Source organism: Buceros rhinoceros, unplaced genomic scaffold, assembly GCF_000710305.1.
Source record: "Buceros rhinoceros silvestris isolate BGI_N320 unplaced genomic scaffold, ASM71030v1 scaffold8529, whole genome shotgun sequence".
Taxonomy (NCBI): Eukaryota; Metazoa; Chordata; class Aves; order Bucerotiformes; family Bucerotidae; genus Buceros; species Buceros rhinoceros.
In genome coordinates, this window is record NW_010429705.1 from 28967 (window position 1) to 55987 (window position 27021).

The 27021-nt window shown below is 43.3% G+C and overlaps 1 protein-coding gene across 1 annotated transcript in view; it reads right to left on the reverse strand.

Annotated features, from left to right (window-relative positions):
* Positions 1-26104, reverse strand: part of NPSR1 (neuropeptide S receptor 1) — a 54308-nt gene extending 28204 nt beyond the window's left edge. The window contains exons 1-2 of the mRNA XM_010142741.1: positions 25958-26104; positions 13102-13234 (exon numbers count right to left, since the gene is read on the reverse strand). Of these exons, the coding sequence (XP_010141043.1) occupies positions 13102-13234; positions 25958-26104 (280 nt within the window). The remainder of the gene's footprint in view (positions 1-13101; positions 13235-25957) is intronic.
* Positions 26105-27021: the final 917 nt, after the last annotated feature.

Consider the following 27021-nt stretch of genomic DNA (forward strand, 5'->3'; position numbering starts at 1 on the left):
GGGAAAGAGGACTTTCTGTCCCCACATACTGTGAGAATTTCACTTGGTAAAATAACATCGGGGCTATTTGAAAGACATACTTGATGTTCACTGAGGAAGTAGCATATTGCTTTAATCTCTGGATGCATTAACCGGCTGTCTTCCTCTCTCCTGAGGTCATCCCTTGCTCAGCAACATCCTTGAATGTAATGTTCACATGTTTGAGTGTACTCCTTTACCTAAAGAATTGGGAGTTCATGGTGGTGTTCATGCTTCCACCGTACTCAGACATAGCGGGCAGAGAGCTGAAGTCTCATTTTAGAGAGAGCTAGCACACTAGCTGCTCCATGCAACATGCCTCTGGAGGTGGTATGCATTACAGTTAACTAGCTTCAGAGTGCCATACGTGTTTTTAATGACATTGCCAACAGAAAATCCATACCCAGAAAATTGCATACGCTCACATTCCCCAGACGCAGCACAAAACACTTCCACGCTGATTTCCATCAACCGCCCGTTTGCTCCATCAGAAGATGCCTGAACCACTGAACCTCTGTCTCACTCACTCCACAACCACACCCCTGTTATCTGAGGTGCTACATGCTCACACGACTCAAAACTTCTGTTTGAACAAGTTGTGGCTGTAGAATAGACAGTAAGTGCTTTTAGGCAGCCGAGGGGTGAAAAAGGTGCCATATTTTGAATAAACCCAGTTGGTTTGCTTGCTGCTTGGAAGACAAACTGGGCATTGGGAGATGCTTGATGAAAACGATGTTTGTGATGTTCCTGATAACTTGCCAAGCTGTAGGTGCTAGCAGGGTGACTTGGAGACAGTCTTCACTTACCTACAGCCAGGTTGCAAAGGTACAGGACTCACTAGTGATTTGTTTGTTTAAGAAGCTTCAGTTTGAGAGAGGTGAGATTTTGCAGCATAATATCGTGATAGGATCCTTCAGAGGAAGTAGGTTGATGTGCAGCTGATGTGGTTGACAGCTATTAGATTAGACACTTCCGTGAAGCGAAGATTTCAGGTACGTTTATCGCCGTGTTGTCTTTTGTGCATTAAACTTTCATGAGGATTTCTGACTTGGAGCAACGAGATTTGCCACTAATAACCCTTTGACACAAAGGAACTTATTTGATGTTTTATATCGCATTTGAGTAGCCCAGCACTGTAAAAACTCATCAGAGAAGATGATAGGCTATTGGAAATGCACACATTGGAGGAGTGCATCAGCGCTGCAGTGCCGTTTTCATGGGTCCCATGCAGCCAGGGCTGTGAGGCTTACCCCAAACAACCGACTGTACCAACTCACAAGCTCAGTATTTAAACCGTGTCAGCCTTGCTGTGTGCCTGCGTGCTTCTGTCAGGGAAATCCTGGAGCCCAAATTTAAATTGGTTCTTTCTGTAATTGAAAGATGGAAGAGGTGACGTGGTGTCTTCCTTTTACAGAGAGGAACAGAACACTGAGAGACTCTCATTTTTCCAGGGTTATGGACAAAGCTGGCCTCAGAGGTGGTGACACTGGATGCCATGCTAGGGCTGACAGAAAAAGCTGCTTTTAGAGGGGATCTGCTACTACCTTCCGTGAGCCTTGCAGTTCTTGAGTAAAGGCTTTAAATGAGTGAACATCCACTTGATTTTTAAATATTTTTGCGTGTTTCATTAAAACGAAGAAGACTGAGCAATGAATGACATTTCTTCTATTTCAGTTGATTTACCAGATGTCACTGGAGAGATAATTTCCTAATGAGCAGTACGAAATTACTGTGTTTAATGTACCTTAAATTGTTTTTCTGGAGTTCTTGGAAGCATAGAACTAACTCCTGGAATCCCATAACACATTAGAAAACCAGTGTTTATACAACCTGTATCGTGGGAAAGCTGTGTTCTAAGGAGGCTCTCCAGCCCTCCCACATGTGGGATCAGATCCTGGTTTTCTCTCTGCCTAAGTGAGCTGGAAATAAAAGCGGATAGAAACCAGTTCTTCCATTCAAGACTAGAAAATAGCCATCCATAGAATAACACCATCTTAAAATGTAGAGGTGTGCTACTCATCTCCTCAGTTAAGTTTATATTAACAAGCCAGTGAACCAAAAGCTGTCCTGACACATCCAGGCATCTGGCTTTTGCTGTTAACATCATTTCTTCAGTTCATAAATGACTTCATACAAATATTTACACACAAATAAAACACTGTTTTGTTTTGTTTGGGTTTGTTTTTTTAGGATAGAGTTAAACTTCTCCCCCTCTTGTCTGTCATATTTCTTCAGGTTCCTACAGCTTCAAATCAAACTGTTCCATGCTGAAAACCCTCTATTCCCCACTCCTACTCTGCAGGCTTCTGTCATGTTTGATGATATTTTGTCTATCATTATCTTTTGCTGGTTTTACAATGAAACTACAAACATCTTGCAAGAAAAATTGCTTCTGTTCATTATCAGTAACCTCTCAGCATAAGAAATCAGTGCGATCAACCAACTACTGCTTTTCACTGCTGCTATCGCTGTTCCTTAACAAGCAGCAAAAAGTCTGACTTGGAAAAGAAATGTTTGGGGGGTTGTCCGGATCTGATTTCCATCCTGTTTTGACTCTTCCTGGTCTCGTTAAGCAGCTTCTCACCCTTCTCTCTTGCTTGCTACTGCCTGCCCAACTTAATAGGAGTGGAGAAATATATGACTTACCTGCAAGTTTCTTTCGGATTTCCAAATTTGGGCTATGGAGTTCAACACTGAGGTTTTGCAGGTGGTTTGGTTTTTCTTTCCCTTCGCCTTTTTTTCTTTTTTTTCTTTCTTTCTTTTTTTTTTTTTTTTTGTGTGTGGAATGGGTGTGTATATTAAATGCATCCAGAAACAGACTGAGCTGCTAAAACACATCCATACCCGTATTGCATCCCTTAGTAATTTCAGGTTGTTCTGCTGCAGGGCCGTTATCTGCACTGCAAAGATTCCAGTTCAAGGTTAATCGTGCAGCTGTAGTGTTAATGCACAGGTTTGTCAGTTAACATACACGCTTTTTCCTGAGCCCACTCGAATAAATTGTCTTTTGGGCAGAGCCCAGACAAGTTTGGCCAAATTCCAAATGGCCATTTAGAGCACAAATGGAATAATAATGCGTTTTCTGTCAGGTAACGTGTCGATTTGCCTTGCTGCGCTTAAAAATAAATAAATAAATAAAGTGCTGAGAAATACCTTCTCCGTAAAACTTTGTATTTGCAGATGGATTTTGATTCAGAGCCTTCTGAGGTCTGATTGAACCTGTGGAAGATTAGGTTCTTAGTCGTCAAAGACAAATAGGAATCCTGATGCATTTGGTGATGTATGAACACTGGAGGGATTTATACAGGAAACTTTGGGGATCTAAATTAGGCATTGAGCCCTTTTGTACAAGTCAGTGAAATTTAAAGGCAGCTCAGAGTGTTTTACTCTATTGGCTCTAAATGGAGCACAGGGAGAGTGACTCCGTATCTTAGAGAGCTACAGTGAGGCGCCTGAAACAGATGGCATGAATAATCCCTAAAATGAATTCCAGTGTGCAAGAATGCAGTCAGGAAACTTAATCCAATTATCTCCATGACAGTTATGTCCCATTCTGCTTCCTGGGACTGATGTCAAGACGTATGCTTGCTTTAGCCCAACTCCTGTACACACGGCAAGAAGCTAACAGGGCGCTCCCCCACCTTCCCTGCTCATAATGACGCTGTATAAAGGAAAAGGTGCAATGTCCTGAAAAACAGTGACGTCCTCAGGTGAAGGAGGTCACAAATTAAAATCCCTTTGGCTCAGAGAGCTGTAAGTGCAGGTTGTCACCGAAGTACTCAGTAGGTGTCTGAAAATACTTGCCTAATTCACATTTCACTAGGCTAACTAGAAAAATTACCAAGATTAAAATTTCATCATTGTTCTTTTTGCTGTTTCTTTCAACTACCGCGTGGTCACTAGCACACGCTCTCAGACCACATTGCATTTTTGTCTTACAGCCCTAGAAAGTGCTGTAGTCAGCCTGGCAAACCTTTATAATCTCCACACAGCCCTACTGGTATCAGCAGAGCTGTGATGGTCCGGTAGTTTAGCTGCATAGCACAGGTCTCGGCACGGGGTTAAAGAACCGACAACGAAGGTGAAAGAGGGGGAGAAAAGCTAGGAGTGAAAGCTGGCTGTTATTAAAGGCTTTAATTTAAATCACACAGATGTCTAGTCAGGGAAAGCATTTGTATGCAAAGATCTGAAATAATGACAGCTCCTCAGAATAACAGAAATGGTAAACGTGGATCTCCTCTGTGGAAATCTATAGGGAGTGGGAGTGTGTATGTGTCTGCTGAAAGGAGAAGATGGTGCCGTTGTATAAAGATAGGGCATCTAGAGTCCATTCAGCACTTTTTTAATCCATTCAGAAATTCCTTATTAGCCAGGAAAAGCAGACAGAGTGACTCGGTATGCTTTGGGGTGAATTTTGGGAGATAGGATTGTCACAAAGATGCTCCACTAATATTATTTCCACTGTGGGAGCGTCCAGGGGGCCAAGCCTTAGCTACGGCATCCAGAGGCACTCCTGGGTGAAAGGAGCAGAAGTCTGGTGCCTGCTTGTGATTTTAAACGCACACATATACTGCAGAGGAATAATCATTGTGTACTGTATTGAATATTTATAGGCGTACTGTAGCTAGTTCTTCTCTGCTTTAAAAACGCAGGGATTTGTGGACTAAAGCCTGTCAAGTCCCTAAAGGTTATGTAAGGAAAGACTCAAATTCTTTGTGCAGGAATCCACACCTCTCCTGAAAATATGTTACGGCTCCACAAGATGAAAATTAAAAAGTATTTCTCTGGCTTGAGAGTGTTATAGTGACCGAGATGCAGATGAAATGAGGGCGACTTGTCTTTGTTGCTAAATTCGCAGGGTCCCAGGTGATCTTGTGCAATGTGAAACCACGTCACCGTATCCTGCACTGAAATTGGTAGTGGAGCTATTGGCAAGCTGAGAGAGTGTGTCAGCTGTTTTTCTGTTGCAGAGGGGATACTGTTTATATCACTAGACACTTCGAAAATCCCACTCTGCGCACCTACAGATGATGAACACACAAACCATCCTCTTCCAGAACAATTTAGTATGGTATTAGGTGCTGTAGACTGAGGAAAGAAGAGGGTTTTTTCATCTCCTTGCCTGTGGGGACCTTGGCTCTATACTTGGAGCCTCACTGCAGAGTGGTTTTTGCTACCTGTAAGGGATCTGGAGACCACTGCTTGGAGACAACAGGCTGAAAAATGCTGGTTTAAGGATGTCTGCCTAGTGGGGTGTGATTGCATTAATTAAAAACCATGAATCACGGACATCTTGTCCCTGCATTTGTAAGATTAAAGTAGGCCATATAAATAACAGTCATTACAGGGGTTTTAAGTGGATGGCCATCCTTGCTTCCAGTACCAAATTTGGAGAGCTCATTATCTTTATATTTCCATTAACAGGAGGGACATTGCATTCTACTGTTATCGATATAGCACTTCAGCTTTTCTTGCTTTTGTGCCAGTGTCGTTGTTTCCTACTGAAGCGAGGTACAATGAAGAGTCACAGCAAAGATGAATATTGTGTCCAGCCCTGGGCTTTTCAGTGAGTCCTTAAGAACGTAGCTAAAAATACATAAGCATTAGGCAAAATGTAGAGTACACAGGCTTGGGTCCAGGATGGTTAAAAACACTTAGAATTTGGTTTGGAATTAGAAATTAAAGCGGAAGAAGCAGTGGTCAGCAAACCTGCAGCTCATTTCTACACTCCCAGAGTGTCCCACACGTATAAGAGCTCCCTGACGGGGCACTCAGCAGCCTGCTTTTGGGGGTACGGTATTCTAGACTGCAACTCTCCAGCTACAGCATTGCAGTCAGCTCCATCTCTCTGTCTTTTTCTTTCCTAACATATTCCTGGACTTCAATTCTCTTGCTCACACGCACAGAAGGCAAATGCAACCCAGCTGTCCTATGCCACACAATTACTGCCAGTCCTCCAAGGTCACCTTGTTTTCTCAGAGCCCCAGTCTTGTGGGGGCATAACTTTGCTTTCTTGAGGAGAGTTCATTTTGCACAAAAAGCAGTTTCTTTCACAGTAAACCTCACAAGGAAGTTGTGGAATTAGACCAACTATCTGTGTGCTAGTCCCCATTCTGCTGTCCCTGTACTACAAGGCTGGATTGGAGCAACATATTTTCAGGACGCCAGGTTCTTCACGTCAGACCTGTAGCCTCATGATTTCACCTCTATGCCAGGTTCTCCATGTCAGACCTGTAGCCTCATGATTTCACCTCTAAAACATGAAATCCACTTCGATTTCCATGTCCGTTTTCCTTTGTTTGTATGCCAAAGCACTGTGAAAATGAGGACCCCCCAAGAGATGATGTCTTCTCCTTTGTGTAAAGTTTCTTTCAGTTTTGATGCTAATGTTTGCTCTTGGTTTCCTTGTCTAATGTCTGAGGATATTCCACTTTTTATCCCATCTACTTCAGGCTTGGTTTTTGGAGAAAATGCATGTTAAGAGAGATGCATGTTTTGGATATTTTCTATTTTCCTCAGAAAAGATTGAGTCTTGTGTTGAGTAACCATACACACAGTCAAGAATTATTATATATAGACATACAGAAATATTCTTGGCTGTTCACATAAGATATCTAGGAGTATATTTATACATGATTCATAATAATGAACTGGAATTGTATAGCATCAGTGCCCAAGTTAGTACGATCCAGGGTACTATGACACATCTTCAAATGTGAGGTCAAGTTCAAAGGAGAAGTTGACTTTCTGCTAGGTGGTATTAGATTGCCAAAAATGGCAACAGATATCACATCTGGATTGCCACGTGCTACTACGGGGCACTGCGGGCAGTGGCCTCCCTTATCTCATTCCGCATTATGTCTCGGTTCTGGGGGGTACACTGACACACACCTAGCTTAAAGTAAGTCCCACGTTGTTTTCTAGGTACTGAATTCGTCTTCTTGGCAGAATCAGGATGGAAAATGATTTCTTCTTCTCCAGGCAACTAATGCAGCCATGCAAAGAATTTTCTTATTCACTCTCAGTCCAGAAAACACAAAAATAATTTCACGGGATGCACTGAATAAGTAATGTTAATATTCCCATGTTTACTCCCAGAGACCATTTCTGCTCTTGGTAAATCGATTCTCATTTATTCTGTGAATGCACAATGAGCAGTTTTACTAAACATTAGAGTTGCTCTAGCCCGCAGAGGAAAGGTGGGTATAATCTATTTCTTCCCCTTTTTCAAGCTGTGTGTACACTCAGGTGATTTGCAGAGTTCTTGGACTTCCAACTAAGCGTTCAGGAGTCAGGCTGCTTTCGCAGTCTGGGAATTTATCTGCCATTGGGTACTCCAGCAGATTTCAGTGCTGGAGGGAATAGCAGCAAATCCCACTCTTCCATCCCAGTTTTGACATAGCCTATTCGGTGGTGATGGGAACACAGAAGGTCCATTAGCAGGGACTGGTTCCTTACCATGTATTAATTACATTTTCTAGAGCTTCTAGGACATAATGAATATAAGAAATGCAGTATCCTCCTTTCAATTTTATCAGTGGACTCTGCAGTACGTTTGTACCTTCCTCCAAGACTCCTTTCTGCAGGTAGGATACGGATGCCTCCCACCTTTCCTCAGTTTTCATTTTTTCCCCATAAATGAGCAGAAGATAGAGGTGTGGGAAGAGGAGAAAGCCTCAGATTTCTGGGAATCATTGAAATAAACTCTATTTCAGTTCAGCAATCTAGGTTTCTGTGTCTTGGGTGGGCAATCATGTAAATCAGCTGGCAGGTTGCAGCCAAGACGCAGCTGCCAAGGAGTAAGCATTCCACTACAACTGGGAACCCTGAGCTCTTTGGCTGCCAGCAGTCCACCTCCATTAAGGTGACTTGCTGAGTTAGCTGCTAATTGACTCTATGCAATTAACTTCTAATGCTCATAATCACGGTGATGTCTAAGGTACTTGTAAAACAACTGATGAATTTGTATGTATGATTTCTCTGAAGTGCGGAAATATTACAATTACCATTTTCCAGATGGAAAGCTGGAACAGAGACAATTATCTGTTAATATTGTTCTACATGTTAATTTTGGTAATGGTGTTATTATATTAAGCTTTTGTGCAGTTCAGGGAGTAACAAGTCATCTCATTCCTATGAGTCACAGAGACAAGGAAGAAAAGTATTGAAGGACAGGCACAGTCCGTTAAAGCTGTCAGTGCCAGCATGGGTTTGGTGGAGAAAAAAGAAAAAGAAGAAAAAGAAAGGAAGAACAACTTCTAATGTGTTTGTTCATGTTATCTGTTGTGGTAGTAGAGTTAGATGCATCTATTTGTGCATTTAACGAGCAGATTAGTTGGCAGACTCTGCCATCCGTCATTTTAACCAAAGCCAACACAGAAGTCAGTGGCTGAGCCCAGCTGGTTTTAGTCCAACAGTCAGGCACTCTCTGGGCAGAAGCAGTGCAGAAAATAAATGCTCGTCACTTTAGCAGGGTCCATTTCCACCTATTTGCTTACATAACCCTCTCGTAGCAAGTTTTCAGCGTATTAACTTTTAACTAAACACTGAACAAAAGTAGTACAGTTCCTTAAGGACCAAGGTCTCTCGTGATCCAGCTTCCTGGGAGCAACTGAAGAAGATGACAGCAATATAAAGAAGCACTTTTAAAAATATCTCCTTATCTTTTTCACGGCATTCTCAAGTCATCCCTTAGGATTTGGTATTTCTATCACAATATACTGCTATATCTACATATTTTTACAGATGGTCTTTTGTTTTTCTGTTTATATAGAATAGCTGATTATATAGATTATATAGAACGAGCTGATTCTCATTTTATTTTCTCTCTTCATGACAGCCACAGCAATACCTTAGTGAACGTGTATTTCCAACCAAGCCTGTCAGCCTATGGCTGAAAACTGGGCATGTGGTAAAAATGGGGCATGTATTTGTACCCCTGACAGTGGACAAAATCTAACACTATTCCTAAAGTACTGATTTCTGCTAAGTGTTGGAATAGAAAGAGGAACTCACAGAACTTATAGTCATGACATTTCCGGCTCCAACTTTCCAGACGTTAACAAAAAAACCTCAATAATGTTGTTCTTGTCCAGATGTTAGACAAAAAAGCCTCAATAAAGTACATAATTTTGGTCATTAAACGGAACTTGAATACGTTCCTCTGTCAGTAGTAGCTCAAGTTGGATGAAGAATCATGCAAAGTAAAACACTTTTCAGCAGAGTTTTTTGATGTATTGTTCGATTGGTTTTAGAAAGGGTCAAGCATTAGCTGGTATTGAATGGACTGTTCGGCCAGTGAAAGACATTCTCTGTCCAATGCTGCTCAGATAATTGTGCTTTATATATGCTTATGTCCATTGCTCTTAGATTTTGAGAGAAGAGTTATGAAAGCATTAATTTGGTAGAGCTGGGCAGAGTGATCTAAATGGATATGAATGTGTGGACAAACCATCTTTTCTGAAAACAACCATACTTTGCCTGAAAAGTCTAGCGTGATACGGTGCCTGTGAGCTCACCTGACAGACCCCACTCTTTAATCCTGAGCCACTCAGTGAATTCAATTGGAAGGAAGATCTTAAAGACACTAAGACTCTGAAGTTTTGTGAAATGGCATCAAATCAGACGAGATGTGAGAGGTTTCCTGCCCGGGGAGATAGTTATGCCATGAGCATAAATTGTGCTGAACTCAGCTGAGACCTATTTGGGGAAAAGTGTATAGAAATACCCTCCTCACAGGGTGATCTTCAGAGCTTATACTTTCTGAGAAACTACATTGCCTTGGAGATAGGAATCTGTAGGAAACCTGGCTTTAGTTTCAGTCTTTGTAGGCGAGCTTGTTTCAGAGAAAAACATTTTTTAACAAAAAAGGAATATGCCCAAAAGTAAATGGAACACGAGGCAAACATGGCGATATTCCTCTTTGTTACATCAGCTGATGCTGAGTGATTAGTTCTGTTGTTCAACTCAGCTGTTAACTCTTAGCTGATTGCCTAGTACTTAATTCTCAGATAATTTCAAAGAGATTTATGCATGAGCTGAGAGTTAAACATAGTCTTAAATGCAGTAGTGACACAGGCATTGTGTAGGCATAGATTTAATAAGAAATATTCTGAATCCAGGATTCAGCAATGTATTTAAGCACCCTGAAGTTGAAGGATTACTCACATTCCTACAGATCCCTGCAGCCTCGAGCACCACTCTGAATTAGGGTGTAGTAAGGGATCAGTACGAGCCTTATCTCTGAATTTGCCGAGCGAGTTGAACCACTGAATTCTGGCGGTGCTGAAAGAATCCTCAATCAGTTAGTTACTTCTCTTCTGCATCTGGCTTGGCAACCGGTCAAGGAGAACAACAGTGCTCATTTCCTATTCATGTATTATCCACAATTTGCTTTGAATACCTTGTTTATTCTAACAGGAAGGCTATATTTTCATTTCATTTTGGTACTACGTCAGTGGGAAGACGTGAGAACTGAGGACACTACTCAACTATCGAGCCACGGATCAATAGACAGAAAGTTTTTAAATGGCTTTGAAATGCCTGCATTGATGAAGCTATATCCATCATTCTTCTCTCTGCTACTAGGGCAGAAATAATAAATATTTTAAGAATCTCAAAATAGATGGAAGTAGTAATATTGACTAAGTAGATACTGTTTGCCAGGAGATTAGGCTTTAGTTGGTAGGATTTAAATATGCCTGGCATGTCAAAGCAATGTGACAAGCCAGTGTTTTCATAATGTTCGGCGTCTACCTCGTAACTTGTTGTGAAAGGATGATGACTGTTGCCAGCTTGCTTTGTTCTTATTAATATTTTTGAAGATAAGAAAGTGAAATGGCTCCATTTCAGGAATTAAGTCATTTCTTTGTGCCAAAATACTGACAGGAACTCTTGGGAAGATAAATGAGAGTTCTGACTCCTGCATCACAAAAAAGAAGTCAACATTGCTTGAAAGGAGCCTTGCTGTTCAAGCTGGTGTTACTTCTTTTAACACTGCAGATGTGAATGTCAAGTGAGTTTTCGATGTGAATTCCTGTAAGATGGAATGGAACAGACTGTTGAACTCAGGCACTTTGAAACTCTGATATGAAAAGTCGGGGATAATCTCGGGGAAGGGGGAGGTCAGGAGAATAAGCAAGTGTAACACGTGGACCTCAGGCAATGCTAGAACGTCGGCTGTATGGCATGATTTGCTGTGCGTGTCTAATGGGATATTTGCCTTAATGCCTTTGCTGCTGATAATTCCAGCTCCCTCAAAACCGCACTTGGCTTCCCTTCATGTAGATGGTGTTTGAACCCCTAGTGAATAACTCTCTACCCATCTCCGTTCTGATCCAAGAAACCAGCCTTTCCTGTGTGTCCAAAACGGCAAAACTCCCACCCCGGCCCTTACCCAGCCCAGCACCAGCGGTAGCCTCCTCCTAGTACACCTCACACGCACCAGCCTTCTCCTGACCTATCCAGACACTTCTGTCTGCTTTTTGCTTTATCCCTTTCACCTGGACCTGTGTCCTTATGCTGGTTCTTTCTCGGCTGCAGTAAATACACTTTTATTTTTCTTGCTCTGCTCCCTGGTAACAGTAGGTAGAAAATGGGTGGTGTCCATCTGGGGCCCCAGTTGCACTCTTTTCCCATATTAGTGCTTAGCTGCCTGCCTTTTACCATCTTCTGTGTATTCTTCAGGGACTGGGAGTCCTGTGAGCAGAGACTGACTATTTTGGAACTCCTGTGAATGCTGTGACGCTTCCTCTGTGATTGATGCTTCCAAACTGAGCTGTGTGACTGCATCAGTACGCCTTACCGGATGGAAAATACTGCTGGCCCACAAACGAAGTGACGTGAAAGTCACAACCGAGATAAGAAACGAAACCAGTTATTACAGATGACTCACTGGCAAATAGGAAAACTGGCCATCAGCACTTCAGAAGAGGAGTCACTGCAAACCTTCACCTCCTCACCTTGCAATAATTCTCCCATCACCTGTAGCTAATCCCTGTGCATCACTTTGCACACCTTGGTCTAACTCTTTCAGCTGAAAGTAGCTCTTCAAATGGGACAAACTCCTGGGCAGACCTGGTTGAGCTCATGAGCGGGAGTTTATTTACTTGCAAGAAATGCACATTGAAAATTGGCAAGTGCAGTCCTTTGCTTTTCCAGTTTAAACAAAGATACTACAGACATCAAAGGAGGATGCAATATTGCTGGGAAAAATCACATGTTAAATAGCTCTTTAGAGGAAAAATGCTGTGATTCCTACCATATCTTACAAAAAAAAAAAAGGCAACAGAAAGCATATAAATACATCCTATATACACAAACAATACAGCACAGCTGTCTTGTAAGCAGGGATTAGCAGCAGGACGCTGTTATAGAAGCTGCACATATTTTCCCTTGGGAAACTTAAAACCCCACAAATGCAGTCCATTGAAGGCCACAGAGAAACAAAGTGCTGCTTATGCTCGTGTTTCCAGTCCTCCTTGCTGAGATATTGACATTTTTACAAACCGGGTTTCTGAATATTTTCCATTTTGTTTAAAAAAGTGAAAACTTTGTGGATCAGAATCTTTTTTTTTTTTCCATTCAAAAAGAGTAACTTAATGCATCTCCACATTTACTTTTTTCTATCTATCTCCCTTACTTGGTTAAACCAGACAACATAAAGTTATTTTCACTCTTCAATGCAAGAGCATTAATGATGGAGTGATACCATTATGAAGTACTTTAGAAAGGGTTTTAGTAGCAAAACACAAGAGATTCTTCTTAAACTAGTTTAATCTGAACAGTTCCATGACAACAGCTGGGGACATAACTTCTGGGGACCGTGGATGCAAATTCAGACTGGAGGATTCGGTGAAATCAGTGAGTTACAGCTGCATCTGACACAGACACAACTAGCAACATCTTTTAGATCGGAGACAGACTGAGCCCTGAGATTAGCAGCATCCATCTGTCTCCTGACAAGCTGCAGCTGGATGTTAGGTGGCAACTGAATTCTTCGCCACTCAACTTGCAATTTCTTGTTTGTCATTTTAATAGTGATTTCGGTGCAGTTCCGACGCCCTTTCCCCTCCCATACGCTACCTGTGATTGCCAACTGTGTAACGAAGAAGGTCATTCGAGATTTCCGCTTCCTCCTCCAGGTAGAGAAGAGCACGGTGGCATTTCCAGCAATTGTGACAATGAAGAGAGTCCAAAGAGTGACCAGCTGTTCTGTCTGTGTTGGAGAGAAGGGAAAAAAAAACATTGATAGGCGGGTGGGAAATAACTTGAGTTAAACCAGTCAGTTATCCTAGGACAAATGAAATGAGAATGGAAAAAACTGTGGCTTATGCCAATTGTTTTCTATTTATTTAGTCTTAAAGATATTCTTGGTCTGTCAGACAATCCTTATCACGCATCACTGCTGCTGATGCTCATTTCACTTTGATTTGCAGTGGCTGTGTGTTACTTCTACCTTCGCAAAACCACTAGCAGTGGCTGTATTCGACACTTAATGCTAAAATGAGAGTCAGCCCTCAGTTTTCTCGTATTGCTCCAGCAAGCTGTGAAATAACCAGCTGTCTCACTTTGTAAGGAATGTTGATAGATGGGCTTCCTTTGGAGAAACGGAGGAAATAAATACTTCTCTCCATCCTAGCTCCAGTGAGTCTGGGTCATCCACAAGACCTACGAAATTCAGACATCCACTCCATGATCCTGCTGTTCACCAAGACTGAAAAGAAAGCACTACCCACTGTAAGGAAAAGTAAAATTGGGTAGCGAGCGATACGTGATGACCAAACGTCCCCTAGTGGTAACGCGTACAGAGAAAAGCAAGGAAGAGAAAAAGGCTGTCTGCGCTCTCGAAGCATCAGGCTCCTCTGGCTGAAAGAACAAGAGCATACGTATCCACCTCTGCTTGTTTTGTGAGTTCATGCTCAATCTTCTCCCTCCTTTTGGCCTACCAAACCCCTAGATGCAGGATAGTTCCTTTCCAGGGGCCACGCTCTAGGTTTCCGCTCACCACGTGAGAGTGAGAAGTTTATGTTTTCTCCACAGCAGCATGCCAGCTCTGAGCATGAGAAGCGCCAAGTCTGGTGAGCGTAGGGTCAGCTTGGAGATAATAGTCTGCATTTCTGCATAATTCTCACTTACAAAAACCTGACCCATATATGTAGTGGCATGGAGGAAGACGGTTCTGATGCTCTTCTGCAAAGACAAGTAGAAGAGAGGGGTTTTTCCATGGTAACAGGTTTGAAGGGTGTAGATCAGGGAAGCTTGGGAGAAAAAAACCATAGTGCATCCAGCAGCGATAATATACACATTATTATTAGAGTCAAAAATGGAAAAAAATATACATATGGCTCCACAGAGCCGGTAGTTATAAAGGTAATCCCAATTTCCGTAAGGGTCCACTCTTCCCAAGCCTGCTGCTCCTGACCAGACCCCTCCCTTTGATGTTTCAGGAGGAGACAGTCCGTATGAATGAAATACAGAAGAGCCTTCAACCCTCTGCTCTGCCGCCTTTGCTGCCTGCAAAGAGAAAACAACTCAGCAGTGAGCGTGGGAGGAAAGGTGAAATCGCAAGAAAGGGGCAGGGGCAAGAATCGTCTTGCTCCGCCATGACCTTTAGTGCCTCCTCAGCTCTTAGCCCCTTCCTGGCCATCAGCCATGGTCCTGTTTCTGCCGGAGAGCCGCTTGCGGGAGCCGAGCTTTACTCCAGGTAGGTAACCATGCTACCCTGTGGGTTTTGTGGGCAGGTGGGAAAGACGAGACCCAGTGTATGACCAGTTTGTAGCTTAAGCGTACAATAAAGGCTGTGTTTGGATGGTTCCACTTTTCCCAGCACGGTAAGTTAGGCCAGCATAATCTAACTTTGGGGTCATCTCACTGAACTTTAAAGCTCTAAGGAGAGACAACTACTCTAAATTGTCATAGCGCAGTCTACATAATAGCAATATCTCAGAGATGAGTCACCGTTCATCTCACCTACCTTGGGATGGCCTCTATCCATGGATTATGGAGTGACCTACATAAGACAGCTTGTGTGGGCTGGATGCTTAGCTTTTAGACACACAAAAAAACCCTCCAGCTTTTTGGGGTGTCTGTAAATCTCTTGAATTCCTTGGAAACAGATTCCCTTCAAAATCAGTGGCAGAGATACGGCAGAACCATTTTTGTGGGAATGCTTTGCTTTGTACAGAAACCAGGAGCAAGTGTCTTGTTGGAAGGTAGTTAAAATTAAAAAAGGTAAGATTTCATATCACTTTTGTCCTTGAAATCAGTGGGTTCTACTGAGTTCGATTTGTCTTTCATTTCAGAAAAGGTCTTTCACACATGAAGATTTGTTTTCATTTTCTCTGGTATAAAGCGAGAAAAACATTTTCTTGAAGGAAATTCCATATTCTTATGTTATCCTGATACTGATGCAAACAAATCAAGGATCTGACACTCAAACCTTCTTACGATTCTCACAGAAGAAATAGCTACAGAGCAACAAAGGCTGAGTTAGAGGGATGTTTTTCCCACCATCGGGGCACAGCACATACGGTCAGTTTAAATCCCCTCCTGCCAAGTTAAAAAGCAGTGCTTAAAAGTTAAGTAATTTTAGGCTAAGCCTCTATGGAAATATGCAATTAAACCAGACTACAAAGATGACCTAAAAGGTACAAAAGCTGAATATAGAAGAGGTAAGTTTGAAAGGCCGTAGACAAAGGAATAAAGACAAAGTCTCAATTAATCTATTCGTGGTAGCTGCCATTCAGAGAGAGGAGGAAAAGATATCATTCTTGGGGAATTAAGAAGCTATAATAATAGGCAGCCTAAATCACTGCAGCCTCTCTCAGCGTTAGCTTTCAGAATGAAAACTTCCGTGGCTATTAATGGGATACCCACTGCGATAAAGCCCTTCATGAGGCCAGTGTTAGAATTCAAAATTATCTCGATGAATTGGAAACACGTACTGGACAAAAACCATGACGCTGTTCAACGCAGGAGAAGCGCAGGACTCTACCGTGCAGCGGGTGTAAGCCCTTCAGGTTGGGTGAGCCTTCAAAACATTCTCCCAGCATGCAACAGGCAAAGTGCCCCACAAGTGGAAAGCAATTTGATGTCACTCTACCATGAAAGCGACAACCACCATTGGGGGATTTACACCAGCCTCTGCTCTAATCCTTCCAGTGTACCCAGCAGCGATACTGAGCCTGCTCCTGGGCACCGCGCTTCAAGAGAGACGCAGAGCGGTGAATTGACAGCAGTCTAGAGGACAGAGCCAGGCGAAAAAAATGAATTAATTAAGTTGCTTAATCTAGCAAAAAGCAGACTGTAGGAAAATACGAAGATAGCCTTGAAGACACAAAAAGATAGATGTAAAAAAGGAAAGGAACAATCTCTTCTTCGAATCCACAGCAGACTGGCCAAAAGTCAGTGAAGCAAAACTGCAGCACAGAATTCAGATGGATAATTTTTTCAAATCAACTTAAAAATATAACATATATATATAGATTGATGGAGTCAGTGAAACCTCCATCTGTGAAGCTCTTAAAAATAGCTATTAAATTAGAGTGATAGCTGACTGATCCTTGAACTTCACTCCAGCTGCTTTTCCTATAGTTTTGTTTTATTCATCACCTTAAGGTTGCTTAGACATAGAGGTGTTTCATTTCATGTCTTTGTTCATCAAGCAAAAAATTCTTTTTGTAACAGTCCTGAGCAAGGTCATTTATAAAAAACCTTGTTTAATAACATGTTGCACAGACATCAGAGGCATTCTGGATTAAAAGAAAGATAATAACATCTCCCAAACCCCTGTGAAGAAGCTTTTAGCAGGGGCTGGTTCTGCAATGGGCTTTGGTAACTATCTCACATGAGACTGCCCTGAGAGAGACGAGTGTCATATACTGGTCCTTTCAGATTAGAAAAACTAAAGATGCTGGTGCCTCAACTAAGGCCACAGAACAACTCAAAGTTGAGGATGTCCTTGGCTGGACTTTCACCTTGCACGTGCTGCTGTTCCACAGGACTGCTGTGTTTGAGGCATGGAAGCGCTTGGCAGGCGAAGGGCATGTTCATGTTTTGCCAATTTTCTTTAAGATTCAAACCAGCTTTAGCCAACAAAGCAAGCCTCTTCATGGGTGAAACACAGGTCCAAAAGCCTGGCTCAAAATTGTGTGCATTTTTCTTTGCTTTTAGAAGAGGCTTGTTATTTTGCCTCCCTGATGAAATTTCTGAATACGTAGGGTGCAACAACATCACCAGTCTTTAATCAAGACCACAGCTAAGTCCTTTCTGAGCCATTGGGAAATATTTTGGTGTCATCTTGCTATTCCTTCTTCCAGTTCTCCCAAATCAACATCCTTGCTCACTTCTTTTCTCAGGATTTCTACCCCCTCTGTTGAGGACACCAGCTGAGGCTGTGGAATGGGGACGTACCTGCTAGCCTCTCCCAGTGGATGAACTGCTGCTTGTGTTTGGAGGTGCAGAAGCCCTTGCCTGATATCAGAGCAGCTGTCTACTAGAAGGAGAGGTTCCACAACCAAAGCATGAAGCCCATTTGAACGGGAACCTAACGTGAAACAGTTCTGTTCTAGCTGCTGAGGCTGGTTAGGAAACAGCCTGGAAAAAAATAGGTCACCAGGCAAGAAATGAGGAATCAGAAAAAGAGAGGAAGTGATATTCCATTCTTGATGTTACTTGGCTGGTCTTGTAACGTGTGGAGAGGAGGACTATAGTGAAGCCATGTCCTCACTGACCTGGTGCCTTCCTGCTCCCTGTCCTTGCTCAGCTGGGTGAAGAAGCAGCACTGATCCCTCATATCATAGGTCAATTGTGGCTTAAGTCTCTGAACAGCTGCTTCTTGCTGGTTGGTTAAATTCTGGGAATACGCAAGTGGTGTTACTGCTTGCCTCTGGTATATTTTAAAAATTACGTTTCTAGCATAGCCTATTGCAGCAATTGAGATTGTAAGACGGATGTAATGATGGAGGCAGCCAAACACTGCTGTAAGGATGCTTTTAACACATAAGAAGAACACATAAATCTCCTTGCTAAACTGGGGAGCTGTCATGCTCACGGTCAGGTTCACCAGTAGTAGATTGTATTGCACTTCCTTAGAGGAGATAAAAAAAAAAAAAAAAAGAGAAAAATCTTTTCTCGCCCTCTGAAATAATCACTGTAATTTCAGGCCATGCAAGAAAACGGAGTCATCTAGATTAGATTTACTTTTGTTGTTGCTCCTGTTGAAGATCTGGAGTTTTGAACTTTTGGTACTGGAAATGTTTAATGCAGATTTGCTATTTTAACAGCCCTCATTTAGGATGGGGAAAAAATAAAAAAGAAACCAACAACCAAAAAGAAGACCAACTAAACCGGGAAGATTAGTTTTCTTGGGGCAGACAGGTGCCACACAGCTTGACAGATTCCGGTCAGAGATTGATAGTCAGTTTACCTCTAAGGCAAATTGCCCTTTGGACTGCAACGTTGAAAGAAATCAAAACCAGACACTCATCGGCACAATTTAATTAAGGAGTCTTAAATGTACTGGCACAATGTCTGACATAATTCATAAGGTTTTAAAATAAATATACAAAGCAAAAATAAATTTTAAACCCTGTATCATACTGCCAGATTCCTCCACAAAAACCTGGAGGAGCCTCATGAGGTCTAACTGCTGCCTACAGTTATCTTATGGGAGGGTGCGGAGAAGATGGAGCCAGGTTCTTCTCAGTTACGCACAAAGAAAAGGACAAGAGGCCACTAGTAGCAGTTGTAACATGGGACATCTTGATTAGATACTGGGAAAAAAATGTGAATGGTGAGGGTGGTCAAACATGGGGATGGGACCCCATGGAGGCTGCGGGATCTCTGTCCCTGGAGATACTAAACACTTCAGCGGGCGCTGCCCTGAGCAGTCTGGCATAGTTTGAATTTGCTTTGGAGTGGTTGGTGCAGGTGACCTCCAGAAGTCCTTCTCTACCCAAATTGTTATGCCCACACAACTATGCACAAGACCTAGGTTTTCTAAGGAATGTACTTAGAAACTAAGAGGCGCTTATACAGAGGTAATGGGATGAGTGCTTCGCACAAGCTGTGTGTTGTTTACCACAGCAAAGTGAACAACTGAGGGAATCCTTCTGTAAATTAAAGTTCACCCTGCAAGTAGAGAATATGGATGCAAAGTCTTCTGGCATGGAATGACACAAATATTAGTCTTAGGAGAAAGGACTTTATAAGATGGCATTTGTCTAATGCTTACGTGGAGGCTTGAGGGTTTGATCACCTTAAACAATGAGCTGTCAGAAGTGGAGTGTGATGCCTCTGAAGGGATCATGACTGTTGTTATTTTTACCCTCTACAAAATAAAGATTCTTTAACACATAAAAAGGAACAAACTAGGTTAAAGTGCCAACTGGAAACTTCCATATTTCTTCCGGTGTTGAAACGTTGAACACTAGTTGGGTTGTGAAGAAAATCAAAACTAACAAACCTGCATGAAGATAAGCTGAAGGTGCATTACATGTACTTTAGCTGTGGATAGCAGTTCTGACTGTCAAGAGGGAACAAAGTCGGGGACACCAAATCCTTTACAAAAAGAGAGACGTGGATGGAATACTTAGGCTAGAACTAAGCTTCATACAGTAAATGTTAGTCACCTGCACGTGGAAGTTCAGATGATTGATTCAAGACACCTCATGATGCTCAAGGAAAGCTGCAAAAATGTCTGGATCACTCTTGATTTGTTTGCTGACAGGCCTTGTCTCAGTAAGAAAGGAACACGCTAACAACAGGGGAGGTCACCGAAATCTTCTGCCCTGGTTGTCACAAGCAGCAGAAATTGCTCTGGCCATCCCTGTAATACAAGTGTGTTTTGAAAGAGCGGTCTCCATCTGGCAAGGCAAAACTGCCAAGAGGTTTCTAGAGAGGATTCATACAAGACGTTCCTGGAACTTTTGGGAAAGTTTGATTGACACCGAGACACTCTGGGAAGACTCATGTAAAGATAAGAAAGACTGAGAAAAGAGAAAGTTCAAAGCTAAGTTTTATATTTTGCCTTTGAAAGTGCTTCCACTAGGACTGAATTGGAGATGAAAACATTTGGGCAGGCAACAAGCCCTCCAGGAGTTGATTTTCATTTCTATTTTTTTTAGTTAGCATCGTCTGGAATGGAGCCTGATTCAGACTGCAGAAATACTAGTGCAGCCCCAGGCTTGCCTCTGGAGCTGCTGTTTCCCCATATGAATGGCAATGGTCATGCCTGAGAGTTCTCAGATCTCCTCCCGCTCAGAGGCTGAGATGATTTCCCACAGGCTAACAATATTATCCTCCCAGCACATGGCTATGGGTCATTCTGGTGATCGTGTTGCCACACAAGCCTTCACAACACCACAGAGCTGCTGGCAACAGTCACTTCTCCACAGGTCCTTACGGCTGGAAGAAGGGCCCAGCTGGAGGGGACCCGAGCTGTGCCCGCTGGCTTTTCATGCCCTGAAAACCAAGGTTTTCTGTTCTGCCGAACTCGAGAAGCAGTTCTGCATGAGCTTGTGTCTATGTGGTATAGTGGATGTCCGTGTGGTATACAGAGGAAAAATCTGGAATATTTCCTCCCTTTTAGAGTTAGGGAAACAGAGAAGCTGAGGAAGACTATTCACTGAATCAGGACATTTTCTCATGGAAAGGGCTAATTATGTAACAAAGATTGCTTTCCCTCTTTTTGAAATGCAGCAAAACTATTTATCTTTTTTGTGAACCCCCGGGTTAAAAAAAAAAAAGTATTTATTAGCTCTGACTTCACCATCATGCCTGAGGCTAAGTCCTTCTGTTCCATACATGTGAATTGCTGTGATCTTCCCAAGCTCGAATAACAGATAACAAACCACCCCACACCCTGCCCCCAAACCCTCCATAGGTGTGACTGGGATAGAGGGGAAGATTTTCAGTCAATAACAATGGTGACTACTCCATTTTAGTGGCAGCTACTTTGCATTTGCCACTCTGCTGTGTTTCGGTACAAGATGGACAATAAACGGGGACACTGAGATTTTGCAGGATTCTTTTTACCCATTGCACCCTAGGAAACGTCCACAGAATTAGACAAGAAAGATCCCTGACTTTAAAACCATCAGGAAAGACACATTTCTTGTGGCACACCTATCTATTTGTCCCTAGAACAATTTCAATGAGGAGATATTAGGTCAATGGTCCACTCATACATAATTGTACAGTTTTGATAGTCCTATTTAAAACTCTGACATACTAGTTTGACTTAACCACAGAAAGGGGTGAAATGGTTAAGCATGTCTAATCCGTACAATTAAAACATCTCAAAAACTGGAGGAATGAATACTTTCTAGAATATTTATGAAGGAGAGGCAGACAGATGCAAACCCTGTGGCTGTGTGGACCATGGAGTCCAAAGTAAGAGGGTTGGTAGTAAAAAGCCGCCAAAATCTGTTGGCTCAGAGGAAGCCCCAGCCAGGCTGTCACGCAGCCAGCTCACTTCTGCGATGCAATTCAGCTATTCGACGAAGCCAGCCTGGCCAACAGCGCTGCAGCAGCAATTTCACGAGAAGATCAGCTATTACATTCTCAGCGCAGCATCTCAAGAATAGCAACAGTCATTGCGGCACATTGCAGAGGCTGCGTTCGGGAGCTCCTGACACCTTGTTTTAGCAGACTTAATTCTCCACCTCTCCCCCCACTGAAAGACTGCGAAGTCACTTATGAATTACTTGATATGCCTATTTTTCTAAAATGTGTGGTTGCATTTGCAGAGATTGCTCCACAAATTTGACAGCACCCATTATTGTTTCTCTATTATGTATTCAGTGATGGGATGCTCTGTGAGGTTTGCTTGAAAATTAGAATAAGCAATAGCATAGACAAATGCTTTGCAGGAGATGAAGAGACTCCTGCATTTAGGTGAAATGACAGGGCCAATGGATTCTGACTCAAACAGGCTCTGAGGACACCGGGAGCCAAATCCTTGTCACCCGATAGCCCTACAAAACCAGTCTATGCAAATCTTCTCTCCGTGTGTTGGTCTCCTCAGCACTTTCCTTGAGTTGGTAAGCCCTGACCTTTGTAAACAGCATTAGGCTTCATGGGTAAGTAGCACATGTTCTTAGATTTACTCTTGCACGGTGATGCAGTCCTGTGTAGTATCTAAGCTACATGGGCTAAAACATGCAGGTACAGGGAAATGGGGAGGGAGGACAGTCACAGGCAGGGGGTCAAACAGTCCTTCCTGAAACTAACGGAGAATTCAGATTACATGTGTAGAAGTATTTGTGGTGGATTCAAGATGCACATTGTTCCTCCTATAACGCTTCAGTGTCACTGCTGTGTTGATGTCGCATGCCACAGGGACCAGGGTTCATGGGGCTAGAGGGAGGAGGATGTCAACTTGTGGACCAGTGCCTGGGGTTCCCACCTGGCAGGGGAGAGATTGGGGTTGCCAAACAACCTCAGGTCTAAACGACAAAACCTTTGTGTCCTGCTGTGCAGGCGAGGTCTCTATACAACAGAAAACAAAATAAGAAAATGTGCTAGATGACAAAAATCAGCACACTCTCCTGGGAGGCAGGAGATGATGGTGGGAACACAGTCCCACCAAGAAAAGAGCATTGGCTGGACTTTCCTCTTTTTGAGCACCCCAGCCTTTACTTTCTACTGCATAAAAGTAGGGCAACCCCTTTCTCAGCAGACCTCTTAAAAAAGAGACGAGCACTACTCAATCTTCACTGAGGACAAGCACATGTTCCTACTATTTGGGAAGTTTCAGGGCTGTTGGGGTCCTGCTAAAGGGAGATGCTTCCTCCAGCCCTGATGGAGCCTCCGAACCCTGTGGAAAATGAGGACAAACCTATTCTGAGATCTCAGCTTCTCTCCAGGTAGGTTTCTGGTTTGCACCTTGTCAGTTTGGTAGAGTTAAGAAGATCCTAAAGCGGAGAAAAGCCACAGGTGTTCAGATGTTCTCTGGTCTTTCCAGAGTATTTGGCAGTGGGTAGTTGACACTTGCTTAGAGCCCTTTTACACAGGGATTAAATGCACATGGGGGAGACTGAAAAGGGATGCATTGACCTCTCCTTTAATCTGGGAAATGGGAGCTGTGATTAATGCTGAATGCCTCACATAAAGAAAGGCACCTGGAAGAAATACGGTCTGGGTTTCCAGGGACCATACGCCATAACGCAGCAGCAAGACCTGGAGGTGGGGAGGAGCCATTGCTTTGCCGCGGGAAGCACCAGCTCGTTTTGCATGTTGAGTGGCGCACCCAGTCCTGCCCCAAAGGCTGCAGCTCTGCACAGCCTAGTTAGCACACACGGCCATGGCCCCAAAGCAGACTTCATGGGCAAAGCCTTGGTGAGCAGCTGGCCGAGGAGCTACGGTAGTGACAACCAGAAGGGAAATGTGCCTTCCTCCAAGTGGATGAATTGCTCTATTTCCCAGCCAAAAAAAGAAAAGAAGAAACCTAACTGAACTGCGCAACAGCTTCCTAATCTGAAGTGTTGCAGGGTTTAGTTGTCACAAGCTCTGAAGAGGAACAGACAGAAACTCAAATGCTTCTGAAAGGGGCAGAAGGGAAGCACTCTCAGCTCAGCCTGTAACAAGACTTTTTGGCACTGAAATGCCCTAAGACACATTCTTTTGACATTCTGTCACTGCACTGTAACACAGATGCTACCTTAGGTGGGTACAGGATGTGCCTTCAGATCATGGGAGGAAAGAAGAAAGGAGTGCATGCTCCCATAGTTCAAGCAGCGTGTGAGATACCCTACGTAGCTATCATTGGGTAAAATTATTAAAAAGTTGTTATCTCAGGAACTGCTCCAGGTACTGGGTGAGCATCGCTCCCTTGTCTCCCTTTATTGGATATATCAAGTTTTCCTGTGATCACGTTGATAAGTTATGCCTGCATTTCCCAGGCAGAAATAGCTCGTGTCACCTGTCTGCATCCTGGCACGCAGGTTCTGGAGTCAACCTGTGTGGTGGCTGTTCATCCAGCCTGCCTTTACTGTCAGTCATCAGCTACAACAGGTTTGAAAACCCCAATAAAAGGCCAAAACCCCAGTTGTAGCTACATTTTGAGCACTGAGCTCTGTTTTTTAATCCTTTCATCCTATCCCAAGATGAAACTTTTATTGCTTTAGCTGCTTAATCAGACCCTTGTGAAGAGGAAGGAGATGCTGCTTGGCTTGCTGGAAGGGGCAAAGACATCCACAACATGGGCAGCACTGGTGGAGGACAGCCAACCGAGTCAGCAGGTATCAGCAGCACCTTCCACACGTAAGCTTGTACGGAGAGCTGAAACAGCTGGCTGGGCGCCCTGTCTTCCCTGCGCTGTAGTCAGCAGAGCAGGTGCATTATCCCTTCTTTCTCCCAGCAGCACCAGCTGTCACTTGTGTCCCAAGTAAAAATATTTCCATGCCTATCAACAGCTAGTAATTGATGTGAAATCAGTGAACCTCCTTGTGAAGTTCACGCTGTATATGCCAGAGCCAGACAGCTGAGGAGCGCAAGTCTAATGAGCAGCTCTCAGCTCACACAAACGAGTTTCCTTTAGCGATGGAGGAACATGCATGACTATCCATGGGTTTGTAATTATTGTAATTTACTCAATCTTCCCTATTAAAGAGCATTTTTCTGCCTGGGGATTTTCTAATGACAGAATTAATTGTCACTTTTACCATTATAAAATACTGCTCCCATGACATTGTTCAGATTTACAGCCTTGACCGTGGAGAGAACAAAGGAGACAGATAAAGTTGTTAAAAATATTTTGCTTGTCACTTCTGTGGGTTTTTTAAAGGGTGTTTTAGGAGTCTAATACGGAGAGAGGGGGGAAAAAAAGAGGAAGAAAAAAGAATTTCCATCTTTGAAATCCTAGATAAGAAAGTACTGTCTTATCAAGAAAAAAGTGTATCAGCAGCATGATAAAAGAGACCCTCATTAATTAACTGTAGAACTACAGATCAACTTTGCCTTAACAGGGGTGGAAACCTGTTGTAATTCCACTGGCACTGTGTCAGAGCACTAACAACCTCCCAGAAATCCGAATCCCCTCTTACTTAACATACTGTCAATTGATGCAAGTGCCTTTCTCGTCCCAGTTGGAAGTGATGTCTTTGGTCCCGAGCTACAGAAGGAATGGCAGGGTACTGCTCATCAGGCATCTTAATAACTCCAACTTAACTCGTGCAACGTCCCACGACAGTAAAGCAACACGTGGCATGCAGCATGAAATTAAGCAAGGACAACAGGCACAGAAATCCGAAAGAAAGATGAATTTCAATACCTCTTTCATCCTTTTCCTACGTTCACATATTGCAAGGGCGCTGTTTGTTTTCGGAGATGAATGAACACACTTCCCGTGTCATTCAACAGCACTCACTGCTGAATGATTCATCTGGTGCGTTCTTAACAGCAGCCTTCAAGAAGCACTACATCCCCCGCTCCAGTTAAAAACAAACCAGCCAACCAATTAGAACCTGTCCCTGGTGATTAAAAACAAACAAGCAAACGAAAAAAAACAAACACCCAAAGACAAGAACAAACCCTCTCACTTGTGTACAATGATTGTTGCATCTGTGAATTTGAAAAGAAATCCCCTATGTCAAGATGATGGCTGTAAGAAATTGCAACAAAGATGTGTTGAACTAATACAAGCTTCTGATTAAAGATGCAGGTACAATTACAATACCTGTATAAAAAACCAGCACCGTCCCCTCTTGGAAAGGGGTACAATCAGCTAAGACCTATAAGTCTGAACTCCAATTCCTACAACTATTTTGTTTTCCAGTAAATGCCTCACACGTGCTGTCCGCTGCCTTTGCAGGTGAAAAAAACCATCATTTTCTGGACAAAAAAGTTCAACAATCGTAATTGCCTCCCCATGGAGGTGCTGAAAATACACTAAAGCTGCAAGCATGTGAGAAAAGTACTGCACACCTTAAGAGAATACCTTAAAAGAGTAGTAAAAGGATCCCCACTCCTCTTCTGCCACCACTTCAGTGAAAGCCACCGTTTCGGTGCAGGTGACAAGGGCAAGATCCAGCCAGCCGGTGCCTCCCTGGGAGCTGCTGGCGGCTTCCGTGGAGCCGACCTCCATCCCCGGATTTCGTTCGAGTTGAGTAGGTTTTTGTAAGAGTTAACGCAGCCAGGCTTCTCCTGTGAAAGCGCAGCCACAAAACCAGCTTCTCACTGCTCCACCTCTGGCTACCAGAGGCATCGGTACCAGCTGCTTCAGTGCAGCTGAGTGATAGGAAGGAAAAAAAGGCAAAACCCAAGCTGGCATCGTCCCTTTGAACTTTCCTTCAGTGCTACTCTGACGACAGTCATCCACGTGCTCTTCCCAGCGCGGGAGCAGCAGCTGGGAAGAGGTCAGCACATGTGGAGCCAGCTGTGTGTCTTGTGGACTCTGGATTGCTTTGCACCCCAAGTTGTCAGCTCTGGGGGCAGGCACACCTGGAGAAGCCTGGACCTCCTCCCTGCAGTGAGCTTGGGAGCCTGGCTGTTCCACTCAGCAGCTTTGCTTGCTTACCCCAGCTCAGCCCGGTTACCTGCAGAATTACGGTGGGTCCATACACAAGCACCAACATGCTCTCCAGTTTTAGCAAAACCCTATTAAGTTTTTAGGCTTAAGCTATCACTGTTTCCCCGACAGTGCCTCTCTCACTTCTGAAGCTGTCTTTACCAAGAAAAAAAAAATTCACGAAGAGGCCTTCACACTCATGTTTGCAATGAGCTCAAACATCCAGCACAGGCAGTGCTTGCTTCACCGTTTGGAGAGCCTGTCTGGACAGGTATGGCTCCTAGAGACGGCTAGTGTCACCCAGAGGCTCCAGGGTTCTTCAGAACAAGGTAATCAGTTATCTCTCTCTACTCACCGATTTTCTGGGCACTGATCTCACCCAGTCTCTGTTGATTCAGATGTTTTCCCTATCTTTACTCCGAGTTTACACCGAGATGGCAGGCTTCCCTGACCGGAGCACAAAATCCCATGTAAAATCAGAACTTGTTCAGCTT